The sequence below is a fragment of the Giraffa tippelskirchi genome, chromosome 2 (genome assembly GCF_054371585.1).
Source record: "Giraffa tippelskirchi isolate mGirTip1 chromosome 2, T2T-mGirTip1v1.2.pri, whole genome shotgun sequence".
In the NCBI taxonomy this organism is placed as follows: domain Eukaryota; kingdom Metazoa; phylum Chordata; class Mammalia; order Artiodactyla; family Giraffidae; genus Giraffa; species Giraffa tippelskirchi.
Genome location: NC_137276.1, coordinates 63,152,657 through 63,170,232, shown reverse-complemented (window position 1 = coordinate 63,170,232; position 17,576 = coordinate 63,152,657). Strand labels below are relative to the sequence as shown.

The following is a 17,576-nucleotide window of genomic DNA, read 5'->3' as shown; positions in this document are numbered from 1 at the left end:
ACAGTCAGTGTGGTTCACTCATTGCCTTTTTCTGCTGTTTCTGAACTATGAGTAGTTTAATTTATACCTTCTATAGCTGCTCATCAGAAATACTTTCCATGAACACTATACTATCTCTAATCTACAAGCTTTTAAAAGACAGGCCCCAAATCAGTGCCTGTCTCTAACCAACAGGCTTGTTACTTCCTACTTTAGTTCTCACTGAAATGGCTAAATTAAGATAAAATAAAACTCTGCTAAAGAAAAGACACAATTTATGAGCTCAAATACCTTTTTCCTTCCCTCTGTCTCTGTCCCCATCACCCACAACCTAATGCTCACAATTACCCTGATTCTGCAGTTCATCCAAGTCCATGAAGCGGCTGGGATGAGGGTTAAACCCTTTAGCTGCCTCTAATTCCTTCTCTCGTTTTCTTCGAAGTTCCTGTTCCTGTGCCCTTCTGGCTACTTCTTCCTGCAATTCATCCAGTTCAGTTTTGGAAGATATCTCCCCACCTGGAATACAAGCAAAGGAGAAGAGAACTCGCCACTTTCCCATAACCAAGACTAAGCACCTGCTATATTCATGGTCACCACACTGCTTTTTCTTTGGAACTCTTGGTTTCAGTTTGCAATGCAAATTTGGATAGTGTTTTCCATATCAGATTCAGGATGATGCCTGGGCCATGAATAATAATAAGAGTGATATTTATTGAGTGCTTTATAACAAAAATAACAACATAGCAACTAACATTTGTTGAGTATTTACTATGTGACAGGCATAGTTGCAAGGACTTTTACCTGTATTATTTCATGTAATTCTCACAACAATATGCGAGGTAGATACTATTATTGCCCACATTTTAAGAATGAAGAAACTGAGTCACAAAGACAATAAATAACTTGCCCAAAATAACAAAGATGGCAAATGGTAAAGCTGAATTAAAGTCAAACAGGTTAAATTCATAATCCATGCTTTTAACTATTAAAGAGCATTCTCTACTGCCACTGACTCACCAGGAAGTTTCAAGCAAGTCAATTTCTCTCCCTTAATTTCCACCACCTTCCAAATGAGTTTGTAAAATATCCATAGTAGTAAACCTTAATTTTATCAGTGTTCATAGATAGAATCAAATAGATCTAAAAGGATATCCATGATATATTAAGTGAAAAGCCAAGTGACATAATAATATCTATAGTATAACTTCCTTTTATCTATTTTTAAATGGTAGTAATAAGTTTATTTAGAGGTTCCCAGGTGGGTCAGTGGTAAAGAATCCATCTGCCAATGCAGGAGATGTGGGTTCGATCCCTGGGTCGAAAAGATCCCCTGGAGAAGGAAATGGCAGTCCACTCCAGTATTCTCGCCTGGGAAATTCCATGGCCAGAGGAGCCTTGTGGGCTACAGTCCACAGGGTCGCAAAAGAGTTGGACACAACTTAGCAACTAAACAACTACAATAAACTTATCATTATATTTGTACATAGAATACAAAGCATAGAAAGAGATGTAGAAAGATATATACCATAATGGTAACACTGGTTCCTTCAAATTGAAGAGGCACAGGGCAAGTTACCAAACTGTTGGACTTGTGTTAACCTCTGTAATTTTTTAAGAGGGTGATCAGTCACCAGATAAAAAAAATAGAGTTTACTATACAAGGAGGATGGTAGTGTAGTACAGTATATAAGGAATTTATTCTAACTCCTTGCCAATTATCTTTTACAAGTTGAGGAATCCAGCTGGTGAATTCTATACAGCTAGTCTAGAATTAGGGCTATCAGTGAAGTCATGATATTCAGTCTTTAGTGTGCTGAAAAGCTATTGGCTGTTAAAGAAAAGAGAAGGGAGAACAGACTAATAAAAGAGCACAGGTTTCTCAAAGCCATATTAGTCAATATGAGACAAAACGTGGGAAATAAACCAAACCTATAATTTCATTAGGAAGAATAAATTTCTTCCATGGGTTTCTAACTGTAACCTACTCTAGCCCAGAATTTCAGAGATTATCTGCCCCTACATGCATTGTTCTGCTTTGCCAGATTTTAGTAGTCTGTGCCCCTCACTCATACCCAAAAGAGTTCATACCTTTTTATTTCTGCTGCATATCATGCTTCCAGCCACCTCTAAGAACTTTCCATGGTCATTAAGAGAACTGGTTGTCAAACCAGTGAAGTTCCTGGTCTCATCTCTACAGTTTGCCATGTATTATTCTGTCCTCACCTCCCTAGTGAGCTGGCCACAAATCTATATTCAGATGCTCATTAAATCAGACCATAATTAAACTTCTGCCCACACACGCGACTCCCAATTCATCTAACTACCAGAAAAAAAGGGGGATGATGAAACACATCTTTCAGAGAAGGTTGATTTCTAAGTTAGACAAGTGGATCCTAGAAATCCTCAGCTGACTAAACAATACTGAATACATACTATCTTCCCTCGAAAATCACAAAAAGTCTCCATCTTGGAGAGACTATATAGTTATCGCCTCGATTTTCTGCTCTAAGTAAGGATCTATTTATTTTGCTTATTTGAATATGCACTGTAAGTATATATGTGTGTTGTGAGAAGAATGTAAATAGGATTTAAAATCTATGACTATCTCAAATCTCTATGCTTGGTATATCATGCCTAAATTTCCAATATTCCTTTATCTTTAAGCTTTGACTTGTGAAAATGCTAGCTTCTCTTAAAGAAAGCACATTTTCACCCATTTCCAGTCACGTACATCTAGTGTAAAAGAGACAGATCATCCCTTTAGAGCTTCTTTGGAGAAGGAGGGACACAGGCACATTCATGGAGGAAAAACAAAGCAGGGATACTAGGCAGGATAGAGAGGTAGGGGTAAGGGTAGCTCTGACCCGCTCATTTTCCAATTTTGTCTATAGTCTACATGTCCCACTTGTTATCTCAATTCAGAGTACTAAACAATAAAAAGTCCATTCCCTAGAGGATGCCTCTATACTGAGGAAAGCCCCAGGACTTATTCTTCTGAGGAAAGCAGGTGCTCCTGACACTGTTCACCATATTTCTGTTCCTTCTTGCTTCCACCAGAAGGAAAGGAGCAAGCAGGCGAGCTGTGATAGAACAACAATGAAAAAGATAAACCTGGAGAGAGAGCAGATCAAACGCCTTCACATTCACTTTCTGGTGGAACGAAGGGCAACTGCCCTCTCATTTCAAATGTGCTCAGGTTAGGCTGTTTCCCAGACAGAGCTAGCAGTGAAATCCAGCTCTCCAAATCTGGTGTCCCTCCACTTACCTGAAAGGGGCTGGTTCTTCATCCAGCCACTCCTGGACACAGCGGAGTCTGCCTCCAGGATGCTGCTACTGTGAGACTTCGCGATGTGACGCCAGGAAGGGGCCAACCCTGCTGACCTCTTAGCACTTGGATCCCTTCAAAACAGAAACCAGAAGTGAGGGAAAGCATCAGAACACTGGTAAATAACAACATTCATAGGACCAAATTCCCTCCAAAAGCAACAACAAAAACCCAAAGCACCAAACTAATACTAAAATATCTGCTAAACTATTTCTGAATATCAAAACACCCATTCGTTCCCCCATCTTATTTCACCTCATTCACATTTTGTGTGTGTCTGGCACAAAATTTATTTAATGAATTAATAAACAAATGTTCTCATACAGATTGCCTTCCTCTTTCCTACACTTTCATAGCATCTTCGCATGTGTAAAACTGAACGGGGTCTGAGGTCAGGGAAGAGCAGTGGGAAAGTATGATGATACAGTTATCAATCTTGTAGATGATGTCACTCCTTTCAAAGCAACTATACTGTTAGCAAACTTGTCTCTGAGGCGACTCAGTAAAAAAACAATGTATGGAGATCTGAAATATATAAAGCAAATGGGTTTTATGGACAGGGTGCAATGACCACTATTAAACTGTCATCATTATCTTATGGAATGATGAATATCATTGGCTTCATAAGACACAGAATCCCCGGTGAACCTAAAAAAAAATAGTAAAATAAAAGGCAGGAATAAATAACAATTGGATTTTCTCTCTGATCGTATACAAGTTTTAATTCAATGACTCATTCTTTCATTAAAAGTTTACCAGTTATTTTATATATAAAACTTTAAAAAAGTTGTCTCCCCTTTCTCAAATGCCTTTGCTTCTTCTCCCACCAGACGGTGCTGTTGCCACAGAAATTGATAGAGCACAGTTTGCTTGCCCACAAGAGGGTAAGACAGTGCATCTCTTCCCTTGTGTCAGTTAAGAAGCCTCTTGGTGGCTTACATTTCTGTGAGGAACAATACAGCTATTCAAAGGCCAAACAATACCTGCAGACACTTGAGCTCTCAGGCAGGGCTGCATCCAGGCTGACAGGGCTGCTGCTGTTCCTCTCACTGCTCTCATAGCCAGATTCCATTCGCTGGATTAGGCGAGGGTGTTGCTCTAAAAGGTGACAGCCTGACCGTGCTGGGCCCCAGATCTTGTAATGGGGGCTTGGTCCACCAGTTTTAATGTCATAAGCAGGTGGCTTGCTTGACTCATCTGGTGTAAATTCTTTTGCTATACCAATCAAAGGACAAGTGTGGAAAGGGAGGTAGATTTAGCATCTGCCTCAAATCAAGACAGAACTAATCCCTCCCTCTAGTGACTCATTCATCGAGCTCCTATCCACAATAGGCCATTCATGAGGGTTAAATTTTTACTCTTCAAGGTAAAAATGTACCTTGCCAAGTCTATCAGAAAACCCAGGCTTTTTTTTTTTTAATATATAAATCAACTTTATTCAAAACCTCAATTCTTCCCTCATTATCTTCTTACCTGAATCCTCAGAAAAGGGGCTAAGCTGGGTATAGCCACTGTGCTTCCTTTTGTCCTTACTAAAGATACTGTCAATATTCAGAGACTCCCGTTTGGGTCTCCATGTTGGACGATACTTGCTAGAAGAACTGGATTTTGACTCACTGCTGGTACTCTCTACTTCCCAGTCACGAGAGTGTACAGGCAGGCTCCGAGGAGGTTTTTTGTCAGTCTGTTCTCCTCCCCTCCCTACACAAGGAGGTCCTAGGGTGGTCTGAGAAGCCAGGGATGGTCTGTTATGGATCATATTGCTGACTGTCTCTTTAAAATCCCTTAGCCTGTTGGTGCTGCTGGATGATTTGGAGGCATTCCTAGGAGCCTGCTTCTCTTTCAATGTTTCTCCTAAAAACACAAAGAATGAAACAACTATAAACGTTTGAAGCCATCATGGATACCCAGATGCCAGAGTCGAAAAAGAAAGCCCTTTGAGCAGAGAGAAGAAGCCACAGCCTGAAGGGTGACAAAAGCAAGACAGAGTAAAGAAAGAAAGAGAAGCTATGCAGGGGGGCTTGCCTTCACTGTGGTACCCTGAGGCCTGAGACTCCTCGCCTTTCCTCCTGACCCGGCCAGAGCTCCTCTTGCGCTCTATCAATGACCCTTTCTTGGATGGGAGTTTCTGATTACATTCACTATCAGTCAGGTGTCCTGAAGAAAACAAGGAAATGAGGGTAAATTGGTATCTGAGACTGACTTCCATCCATTTGAGAACCTACTCTCCCTTTGGGATTCATGGCGGCGTCACCAAACTTAGGGGATCAGAAGCTGTAGAGGCCAAACCTATGTATCTGATTTAAGTGCAGCAGGAATCTCTCAGTAGACAAAGGCAGAAAAGCTCAAGTATTTATTAGGAATTTCCAAATTTACAGTGTCTCCTGAGCAATGACCAGTCTCAATCTCCCTCATAATCCTTCCCGGTGACCCAGAAGGACACATTACTTGGTAGTTTTTAAAAAGCAAAAGTTTTAAAGATTATATAAGAATGTCATGTATCAATCTATTTTCATTCCCATCAAGAGAAGACAGAGTTTTCCTTCTATTTATTTAACAACACAAATGAAGTGAAGGCTAATTTTTGTTACATCTGGTATTATCCCAGGTGCCCTAGCCTTTGCCCACAAAAGCTCTGACTGTGTATGGCTTTAAGACCCAATTCTAAACATTCCTTAAGTGTGAATCATCCCAAAGGACATTTGAACTTTGAATAATTCAAATCATTCCCAGCCACAACCCAAGTCTTACCAAATTTGACTTCACCCAGAGATTATACTTCATAGTTCCTCAATACTAATCTCTGGGAAACCTGGGAGATCTGGGCTCTTTTATGTAACTTGCCACATTTCATGACCACAGTATGTAAATGTACATACTGTATGTACATATATATGATCTGACCACAGTCAGATTCTAAAGGTCTAAGCTGCTGGAAGCCAAAGGTGAATTAAGCAACTGAAATAAACTGGAATGTAGGCTTAGAGGAAACCCCCTAGGGTTCTCAAAATGTCCAAGAGCTAGCAGAAATTTGCTTTCATATGTTAGTTATGAAAATCCTTGTACATATTCAGGTATAAGATGTAATAATATGGCTACATATTTACAATCACTTACCAACACAATCTTTTATTGCTTTTATCTAATCATTTGCAATCTCTGTGCTGATAAGAAAGATTTAAGAAAGGAGGAAATCAACTGGAACTAAATCCGCAAATGTTAAACCAATGCGCATGCTTCCCCACCCCCAGCCATTCACAAACCCTTAAAACAAACCTGACTCTCCTCATTTATCCTGTGACTTGGTTCTCCCTGGTTGTTTCAGAAATATCATCTAACAAAAATCACACTTTGGCGTAGTCATTCATACAACAGTCATCAAAAGAAATCCAACATGAATCTGACCAAAACACTATATCCAACTACCATTTTATAAAAAATACAGAGGACAAAGAAATATGCTAAAGTTTACCATACAGACACAATCAGCAAAATTTAGAATGAAGGGAAACTATAGCACAAACTATCTAGTTCTACAACAATAAATAGAAAGAAGGAAATAGAGGAGAAACCTACAGATTAAAAGAAATGCAAGAGTTATCAACCCATCACAATGTGACTCATTTGGATTCTGAGTAAAAAAAAAAACTATTAAAAATATGAAATTTATAGACAATAGGATATTTGAACACTCACTGGTTATTTAGTGGTTTTAAGAGGTTATTAATATATTTTAAATATGATAATGGTATGTTGAAAGATGACTCTTTTAGATACATACTAAAATACTTATGGAAAAGGTGATATAATGTCTGGGATTTACTTAAAAATAATCCATGAGTAGGGGAAGTGGGCACAGGTACAGATAAAACTAGACTGACAAAGAGTTATAATTACTGAAACTAGGTGACAGGTACATGAAGGGGCTGCATACTTTTCTGTACACTTTTGAATATGTTTGAGAGTCTCTATTTTTTTGTTAAGGGCATGCACAGGATGTAAACCACCAATCTGAAGCCATGAGAACACTAATTCCCAAGTCTCTAAGAGTATGGGTACTGTTTTACACCTTCAGTGATGAGCTTTTCATCTCAGCAGTCACTCACAGTTCTTCCTTTTATACCCTGTAATGATTTCTTCTACTGACACAGGCACAATCTTCTATAGATTAACAGAACAATTCGAGAATGTTCTCTGCATGGAATTCACAATAACAAACAGGCTAGCTTTTCATCTTTTTGGTTCTCTGTCCTTCAGGAAGCCTAGCAAGGTGATGAGCAGGTTCCCCATCCATAAATACATCCCTTCTCTCAAATCCCTTTGGGATGAGAACATGATGAGGTGCAGGATCACAAGGGTTAATGGGGCTCTATGAGAATGAGGGATCAAGAGCACAGCAGGAGAAAAGTCTTTAGAAAAAGACTTCAGGATAAACAATCACATTATAATCACATAAATAATCTCATTACAATGGTCCTTACTGAGAGGCTGCCTGCTGTTGACAGGCACATGTCCAGTGGAACACCATTGTTCATTCAGAATTGCATTGCTTCCTTTCATCCCACTCAATTACCCAAGTTCTCTGCATTGCCCCCTTTGCATGACAAACATTTCTGACTTGCCCCTTTTCCTTTTTCTTGGGAGACTCTCTATGTAGAACTGAATAAGGCAGGCAGGGTTGACTGTGTTAAGTCCCTACCTGTGTCCCGACTGCTCTGAGACGTGGAATCAGTCTCCACATTATAGATGACTGTCCCCTGAGAATCAGAAGAGAAGTGACTGACCACAGACTCATGGTGGAAGTGTTTGTAGGGATAGCTCTCCGTTGAGGAATCGGTTCGAGTATCACTTGAGATGGAGGGCTCCCTCCCTGAGGGAAGGAGGAGACAGGCAAAGGTGAGGAGAGAGATGACAGCGACAAAGAGGGGCAAAGAGTTGGATGGCAACAAAGGTCCATGAGGTAGGAACTTCCTAAACAGAAGGATAAGAAGGATATACCAGAGCCGTTCTTTCTGACACCCAACCTCAGGTAACACACACACATACAAATAATGCCTCCCACTCCTGCCCCTACCTTGCTGAGGCCCTCAATTTGCCTGCCACTGTGAAAAACTATGGGGCTTTTAGAAAGCCTAAGGAGGGAAAAGTAAGAAGAAAGGAAAAAGCTGTGAAAAGTAAAATCTAGTTAGATGGCAAGTCCCAGGGTGACCTGGCACACATAACAAGTTGTTTCCCTACCCCATAATTTTTCTCCTACACTGTCAGAAAAGTCACTTGTAAAAATGTAGTTGATATTATAAATTATAAGCATGTTTAATATGCATGAGACAATCAGGGGCAGTTGTTTATACTTTGGTGTGAATTAGTTCATTTAGACTACTTTCCTCTGAACACCTGGCAGAGATAAGCACAACAGTGTGAATGGGTGTTTGACTGAAGGGAGAAGAAGCAGGGCAGGTTTGGGTGGGGTACAAGGGTGGGAAGAACATATCAAGTGGGAGGGAGGTACAGAGAAAGAGGAAAAGATTCCAAAGATGAGTCTCTTCTCTTTCAAAATTATACTCAGGGCCATCCAGCCCTAGATCCAAAAGAGGAAAAAGAACATTGACTTTTTCCTCATTTTAGGAATCAAGCCAAAACCATTAGGGTTGTATTTCTATTATAGGATGAATTTCTGAGGTACAGCCTGAGATCTTAGCAATAAAGCTGAAATTGTTTCCACAGGAAAACATGATTTAAGTTCCAAATAATTGAATTAGAAGTGAACAGCTAAGGAATATTGCTTCTGCACTTGGCATTTTAAAACAAAAATCTCTCATCCCAAACAAAGTGACTAGCTTTGTAGTAACTCGTATCATTTTCTTGGTCCTAATGACTCACATCACTGTTAAATCACTAGTAAGAATCAGTCTCATTAGCAATATGAGATGGTTAGATAATGAAGTTTCCCTCATAAATTTAATATCTCAGTCCAAATCAACATAACTTCCTTCTGACTTTTGAATCGGGGCCAGGTGATCAAGACAACACATTCAGACAACAGTGAAGGAAACTAAGTCTGGCACAACTTGGGCTTCAGCACGAGTTGGCAAACCTGCCTTATCTTTCTCCAGGCTAAGTTAAGTGCCAGGTTCATAGCTATGAGACCCACTGTCTAGTCATCACATGGCCAGGGGGAGGGAGAAAAGTAAAGAGCTGGGCTGCTCACCTGAATCTTCACTATCGTAGCACATCCTGCTGTACGACTGGAACTCAACTTGGGGAGGCAGGTCCTGGATGGACACTGGGGTACCCTGGGGATCTGCATAAAGCAGCAGCAAAGGCTGATAATGCCCCTTGATGCATTTGGTCACCACATCCTTCCACTTGGGCCCAATCTGAACCAGAACAACCAGAAAAGCAAGACAATTATACTTCATGTCCATAATTCAACATATATTTTTCTGTTCTATTTTTCTAAAGAAAAAGAGATGAAAAGACAAGAACTGGGTAAAAAGACAACAAAAGAGATCTTAGACCTAAATTTAAGACAAACTTTTTTTTTTTAATTTTTAGCCACACCATGAGGCATGCAGGTCTTAGTTCCCCAACCAGGGATCAAACCTGTGCCTCCTGCACAGTGAAAGCACAGAATCTTAACCAATGGACCACCAGGAAAGTACCAATGAATTTTTTGTTAAGTCTTTTTTTGTGAAATCCTTTTAGCTAAAACCCTATAACAGATAGGAATGATGAATAAAATTATTTTTATTCATGTAAAACATCAATTCAGTTGTGAAATATGAATAAAAGTTCTCAAAGCTGAATATGCTACGTGAGGCGATTTCAGTTGTACTTGGGGATCAATTTCTTTTCACAGACATCAAATAAAAGCCCCTGCTTGAAATCTGCATTTCTATCATTTTCTGCTAAATATTAAAATCACTTGAATGAAGCTAGAGAGCACACAGAAACTCTCTCACAGACTGCCTTAGAATAAATGACACTCCGTTTCAGAGTTCACACGTGGCAGGACATAAAATGTCAAACTGCTTAGAATGGACAGCTGAACCCTTCAGCTTTAGCTTTGTGCTGGATTCAGTGCTGCCACAGCAGTGGGAAAAAGTGACAGGATAGCCATGGAAACAACAATCCAATCAAATCCCCACTCTGACTCTCTCCTAAGTCTGGACCAGTCACATTCTTAGATGGTGTGTTCTTGCAGTCAGACAACTAGCACAGCACTTATTTCATAATAGATGTTCAGTAAATGTATAACTGAGTTATTCTGACTGAAACACATTTATATGCTTTTTTCATACAAATCTTATTTGTATGAGGCGGTGGTATTATTTTTCAAATAAAAAAACCTAAAGCTCAAAGAACTTACCTAAGTTGCCAAAATTACAACAGTAAAAAAGAGACGAAGAAGAGAATCAGGGAATTTGACAAAGACTTTACTGTTTGTGGAAGATATTACGTAAGGTCCACAAGTTGGTATAGATTAGAGTCAGCAATTTCCTAGCTGCTAACCTTATCACAAGATGCTTCCTAACTCACATGGGTCACTTAAACTACTTCAGCCACACACTCCATGGTTTAGATAGCACCAAATTTCCAGCTTTAAATATCATCATGGCCTTATTTTTTTTATACTATCCCAAAACACATTCATCCATGATAGAGTATTTCAGGAAGATAACTACTAGAGAACAAATTATAGCAGTCCTGAGACAAAGCATTACTCACTGTTAATTCCAAGATCTGGAATTCTGAATTTCATGCTAAGCTTATAAACTAATTTGACACATTAGATTGTTCTTGCTCAAATCAACCAATGAATGCATTAAAAAAGCCCTTTCAACTAAAAATACAGAACTGTGCTGAATGCTTGGTGAGGGGATTCAAAGACAATATAGAAGATAAATTGCTTCTGTCTTCAAGGAACTTGTTCTGTTGGGGGAGACAAGACTGACATTCATAAATTATAGACAGGCAGATAGACAATAAAATTATGAAAATGAAACACTGAAGACAAATAACTGTAGTTTTTTGTTCCAGTCACCAAACACATTGAGAAGGGTTTGAATATTCCTACCTCCTTGACATGAGCATCATCAAAATACATCCATTTGCGGATTTTAGTTTGGAAAAAGAATGTAGAGTAATGTTTGCCGTAGTAACAGATCATTCCTACTAAGTACAGTTCAGACTGCTTGGCCCGGTCATCTGTCACTCTGAAAAACAGCTGTGGGGAAAGAGGAGAAAGGAAAGAACAGTCACATACTCAACCCTCTCATATCATCTCTCAGAAGACTCCATCATTTCTTAATTAAGGTACTGACTTGCTTCTTGTTTTGCTAGTCCATATTATCATAAGTAATGAACTTAAAAAGGCAGAATTTAAGGAAAAGAGAGAAAATGGTCAAACTGGCAAGGTGGTGATGTTTCTTCATACATTTTAACAATTTTTCTTGCTGGGGCTCATCCTAAGAGGAGCCAGGATGTTGGAAAAAAAAAAGAATAAAACATTCTTAAGTTTCAAACGTTATTTATCAGCTGGTGCCATAAATATAAAGTTCCTGCTGAGACACTAAGTAGAGGATAAGAAAGGCCTTAGGAGAAGCAATTGCTTCGCACTGGTTACTAGCATTTCAATTCTAAGATGTCCAGCACTGTCCTGGGTACAAAGAGACATATAAAATGTTTGAAGGCAAGGACTCTTGCCTTAAGGAACCTGTTTGGTTGAGAAAGCAATCATAAAAACATAACAAAAGTAGAAAAAAAAACATATGCTACAGAAACTTAGAAAAAGTATTGTGCATAGCTATTATGTCAGAGATTCTTTGGCAAGGAAATCCAAAATAAGATCCCAATAGTCCACTTATTCTCAGCCATAACTTAATGACATCAAAAGACAACAAAGGATCTCCTTAGTCACAGGACCATCAGAAAGAGAAACCAGTAGAAAGGAAATTACAAACTTCCTGGCTCTTCTTCTGAACTGAAGGAAAACTCTGGCTGTACCTATACTAGGACATGCAGCTGATAAAGCAATGACCCCATGTTTGAAGTCCGTTCCCTATTTCCCTGAATAGATGCATGGAAAACCACTAGAACTCTCTTCCAAGCCAATTCATTACCTTGTCAACACACACTGGTTCCTCATCATGAATTTAATATCTAGGACTCATGTCACCAACTTCTACCTCTTTCATCACCCATAGCAGCACTAGTCAGGACTGCTTACCTCTTTGACCTTACTACCTCCCATGGAGGAATACACTGGTATTAACTAACAATGAGCAGAGCACAGGATAACTCTATGAATTCTTTGATTTTTTTAAAATTAATTATTTATTTTTGGCTATGCTGGGTCTCTATTGTTGTGTGGGCTTTCTCTAGATTCAGTGAGTAGGGGCTCCTCTCCAGTTGCGATGCTCAGACTCCTCACTGCAGTGGCTTCTCTTGTTGCAGAGCACAGCCTCCAGGGTGTGCAGGCTCAGCAGTTGTTGCACATGGGATTAGTTGCTCTGTGGCACGTGGGACCTTCCCGGACCAGGGATCAAACCCATGTCTCCTGCACCAGCAGGCAGATTCTTAACCAATGAACCACCAAGGAAGTACTGAATTACTTCATTTTTATCAATAGCTAAGCTCTGCCTATCGTATCTTTCAAGACCAAGATCATTCCATATCTTCCAAAAAGCCTTTGCCACCTATAGAAAGAAGGTATGTGAGCATGTACATGCATGCATATGCATGTCTACATATACACACAATGCATTTGTTCAAAACTCTTTAGTATTTGTCATTTAGGATATACCTTTGTGTTTTTGGAGAAAGAAATGGCAGCCCACTCCAGTATTCTTGCCTGGAAAATCCCATGGACGGCGGAGCCTGGTAGGCTATCGTCCATGGGGTCGCAAAGAGTCGGACACGACTAAGCAACTTCACTTCACTTTGTGTTTAGAAGCTCTTTGCCCTTGAGCAATGCTAAGATACAAGAACTCCAAGTGAGAGATACAGGTAATTAACACTCACATCACCCAGCTTAAGGCAGGTGCCCAGGCTGTGAATGACATCCTCTGCCAAGTCTGAGTGGTCCGAGTCCCATACCAGCCCAATTGTGATAATCTGTGGTGCATTCATCAACACACGGCGAATCCGAATCCTTTCTCCACAGTTGCTCTGAAATATACGTATAAGGTCAGTTTGACATGTTTCCCACTGGCTCTGCCTTAATTCCACTAACCCCAGGGCTCTCCTCCCCACTCTGATCCCCACACCTGACAACTCACCGGGCAGTTTCGCAGATCCCCCATGGTGCTGGCATTCTGCAGCAGCTCACCAAACATGCTTGGCGAGGGTTTTTCTCGTCTTTCCAGCATACAAATAGCCTGATTGCTTCGAGATGGGAAGTTGAAGGGGGATGATTTGGGGAGTTGTAGAGTTATAGCTAAATCAAATAAATCATTCATGCAGATTCCTAACTCACATGTTTGATTGACTTTCTTCCTCTGCCCACTATGCTAAAACCCCTTGTCCTGACCAGCCTCAGTGTCCCACAAAGTAAGTGAGCCTGCTGGTCCCCAAATCCAAAGCTCATAGAATCCCTATTCCTCCTCCCACTCTGCTGGCCAGAACTGGGACTAAGAGAAGGGGAGAGATGGGACAGGAAAGAAGGAAAACAAAGGTTATTCAAAATGACTGTTCTGAGATCCCACAGTATAGTAAAGACTCAGCAATAAGTATACAAGCTACCTGGGAGCCTTTGGTTAAAACCCAGGAGTGCCTAAGAATACAGAGAACCCAACGCTGTAAGACTCACCAAAGGGAAGTAGTGGAGATATAATGCACCATCTGGATGAAAGGCAGCGGGTCAGAAGTGGCGCCACAGCTGGTACATACGCACTAAGCCCAGGGAGGAAAAAGTGAAACCAGTAGGCCACAGTTATTAACTGCTTTGGCACCCATGTGACACTCTACATCCTAGGATAAAGTGTTCTTAAAGAAAAGGTCTAAGTGATAGGGATAAAGATAAGGTTCACCTGCTCAAACAGTGTCATTGCAAACTTCTGGTGGGAGATGCAGTGTTGGGCAGTACATATGTCCTCTTTGGTTTCATCAGCAATGTGGAAGTGAATTCTCATCAGGAGATTTTCCTAACAGGGAAGGAACAAAAGCAGTGTATCAAAAACATTTAACAAAGAAAAGCACAAATTTGTTGGCAGTTTATTCAGAGAAACAGCAATCCTCCTGGAAGGTGAGAATATCTCTGATATATTTTTTAAATTTTTAATTTGAAATAATTATCAATTCACAGAAAGTTTCCCAAAAAATTGTATAGGCAGTCCATGTACACGTCACCCAGTTTCCTCCACAGAAGGCATCTTACATAACTATAGTATGATATCTGAACCAGCAAATGGACATCAGTACAATCCAGAGTTTATTCATTCACTAGCTTTACATACATTCATCTGTGGGTCTGTAAAGCTCGATTCAGTTTTATCACATGTATATTCATGTAAACACCTCCACAATCAAGATATAAAACTGTTTCATCACCTCAAAGCTCCCTATGCTATCCTTTTATAACTTCAATCCCAACCTTAACATATTAGCAACCACTAATATGTTCTCCTCTCTCTATAATTTTATTATTTTAAGAATGCTATATAGATGGGATCAACCGTTTGATGCTGAGTTTTTCACTCAACATAATTCCCTTTAGATCATTCAAGTTGTTGCACAAATCAACCATTTACTTTTACTGCTGCATAGCATTCCATGGCATAGAAGTACCACAGATTGTTTCACCATCTATCCATTAAAAGTATTTGGGGCTTTTTACTTTGGGGCTATTATAAATAAAGCTTCTATGAATATTCATGGATAGGTTTTCGTATGAACATATGTTTTCATCTCTTTGGGATTCATGCCTAGGAATCTAACTTCTGAATCTTATGGTAGTTTGCAAGTTTACTGTTTTAAGAAACTGCCAGGGGACTTGCCTGGTGGTCCAGTGGTTATGACTCTGCACTCCCAATGCAGGGGGCATGGATTTAACTAAGGCAACTAAGATCTCACATGCTGTGCAGTGCAGCCAGGGAAAAAGAAACTGCCAAAGTGTTTTCAAGAGTGGCTAGATCATTATAGATTCCTACCAGCAATAAATCCAGAGATCCAGTTTCTCAGGGGTACATTTTACCCTGTAATAGGATGTACATTACTCAAATTGTTTAATAGTTGCAGAAAGCTCTCTGCCACTCTTCAGAGAGCTTTCTGAAGATTGATGGGTGGCACCTGGAGTCGAAAAAAGTGAGGGCTGTCTACTCAAAATCACCAAAAGTAGCACATCATGTTTGTGCTAAGGACTCAGCTACTCTCTATTTAATTATCTTGAGTAATGCAGGAGCTCTCAAAGTGTGGTTCCCCAGACCGGTAGTATCAGCATTAGCCCACCTAGGAACTTGTTATAGATATTCTTGGGCCCTATTCCAAACCTACTAAATCAGAAACTCAAGAGAGTAGGACCCAGCAATTTATATTTATATAATGAGCCTTGTCTCCTGTGAAGGTGAGAGCTACTGTTCTATGCAATGGCAAGCACGAAAAGACCCTAACCCTGAAGGAAAAAGAATAAACTCACTAGGCAATTCATACTGAGAATGAATTCATACTCAGCGGAGACAACTTAGAGCTCTGAGAAACTAGGGAAATTCTAGTGCTAGCTGTAGAGATGAGGAATACAGTAAATGCCACAGTAAAGTAACAAGTCCCTGACGGAGACCATCCACAGCCTCACCCCGTATCAAAGAGGGCCAGAGGCCAGCACTTACAAAGCACTCCGCAGCATCATCCATAATTCCCAGCTGGAAACGCTGTTCATCCTGAAAAGTCTTTGCCAGAGCACTGCGGAGAGTGTCAGATGGAAGCACTTTTTCACTACTGCACTGAAACTGGTTAAAGATTCCCTGTGGAGAAGAGGTTAGACAAGGGGAAAAGCACAATGCTGTTATTCAGCTTCTATGAATCCCAGTCTGTCATGCTAGCATCTCCATGCTTATAGCTATGGAATGAAATGTACCTTCCAGGAGCTGATATGCCTGCAGTAAGTAATAGAAAAAGTAAAAAAACAAGACTTATAAGAATGGGCATGACATGCGCTCATCAGGATCCTTGCTTTTCCATATGAGTGTGATATACCATTAAGGACACATTAGGAGAGATTGTTGTCATGCATTAAAGAAATGCAGTTACCTCATTTCCTCTGATATATAAAGAGATGGATGGTCTATAGTAAATAAAGATAAATTATATGTCAATAAACTGGTTAATTATTCTCTGGTGGCTCATCCTATGAAATCTGGCCCTCTTCTTTTAAACTGTTTAGCTACTATAAAATTACCCAAAAGTAAAAGGAACAATATAACAAATACATACATGTCTAACACTCAGAAATAAACATTCTATCATGTTTATTTCTAATCTGCAGATAAAGCTAAAGTCCCCTTTAAGACCAGTCACTCACTATCATGGGTTCATACCACAATCTTTTGTTTTTAATACTTTATATATATTTGTAAGTGTGTGTGTATATTTATCTCTCAGTAACATATAGTATGCTTGTGTGTATATGTTCTTTGTTTATGTAAAAAGTATCACACTGAATTTTACTTTTTTTAAAAAAAATTCAGCATTATTTTTGAGATTATCCATACATTTCATCCCTTCTCCTTGCTGTATGGCATTACATCAGGTTACTCTATCACATCTATTTATCATTTTTTAATTGACAGAAATTTTGGCAGTCTCCACTTTTTTGAGATTATGGCAACTTAAACTTCTACCAGTGCATGAATATAAATAAATTGCCCCGTATCCTTGTCAGCAATTAATATAGGCAAACTGTTTAATTTTAGTCTTTCTAACTGCATTAGTTTTTCTGGGTCTTCTGTGAGTACTACTTATAGCAAATACCTTCTTCTAGTCTTCTGGTATCTTTCAAGCGCAATAGTTTTTTATTTTGGTGTAACTAAATGTATCTGCCTTCTCCATCTTTACCTATATTTGAAACAATGATGAATGTGATATCCAGAGAATGGAAACAAAGAGTGGCAACAAGTGGCACCTGGCTTGAGGTGTCTTCCTGAGTGGTATCAGACCCTCCGCCCTGAGACTAGAATGTGTTCACTGACATCACATGGCCCAGATCCACACTAAGCCACCCAGATAAACCACTCACCCAACAGTGAGTTACATATCAACATGACAAAGGTCACTCACC

At 39.7% G+C, this 17,576-nt stretch overlaps 1 protein-coding gene across 17 annotated transcripts in view; it reads right to left on the bottom strand.

The window, feature by feature from the left end:
- Positions 1–17,576, bottom strand: part of USP54 (ubiquitin specific peptidase 54) — a 58,768-nt gene that overhangs the window by 25,150 nt on the left and 16,042 nt on the right. For 9 of the 17 annotated variants that reach the window (XR_014075798.1, XM_081565528.1, XM_081565513.1 and 6 more), the window contains 13 exons: positions 16,129–16,263; positions 14,335–14,448; positions 14,115–14,197; positions 13,585–13,690; positions 13,328–13,474; positions 11,382–11,531; positions 9,513–9,681; positions 8,004–8,174; positions 5,330–5,461; positions 4,778–5,158; positions 4,288–4,519; positions 3,245–3,378; positions 328–495 (listed from right to left, as the gene is read on the bottom strand). Coding sequence is in view for 16 of the 17 variants with exons in the window: in XM_081565433.1 (XP_081421559.1) it covers positions 328–495; positions 3,245–3,378; positions 4,288–4,519; positions 4,778–5,158; positions 5,330–5,461; positions 8,004–8,174; positions 9,513–9,681; positions 11,382–11,531; positions 13,328–13,474; positions 13,585–13,690; positions 14,115–14,197; positions 14,335–14,448; positions 16,129–16,263 (2,122 nt within the window). In the remaining variant the exon portion in view is untranslated. Of the gene's footprint in view, positions 1–327; positions 496–3,244; positions 3,379–4,287; positions 4,520–4,777; positions 5,159–5,329; positions 5,462–8,003; positions 8,175–9,512; positions 9,682–11,381; positions 11,532–13,327; positions 13,475–13,584; positions 13,691–13,869; positions 13,936–14,114; positions 14,198–14,334; positions 14,449–16,128; positions 16,264–17,576 lie in introns of all 17 variants that reach the window. The other 8 variants (XM_081565538.1, XM_081565470.1, XM_081565498.1 and 5 more) reach the window with 3 other exon arrangements.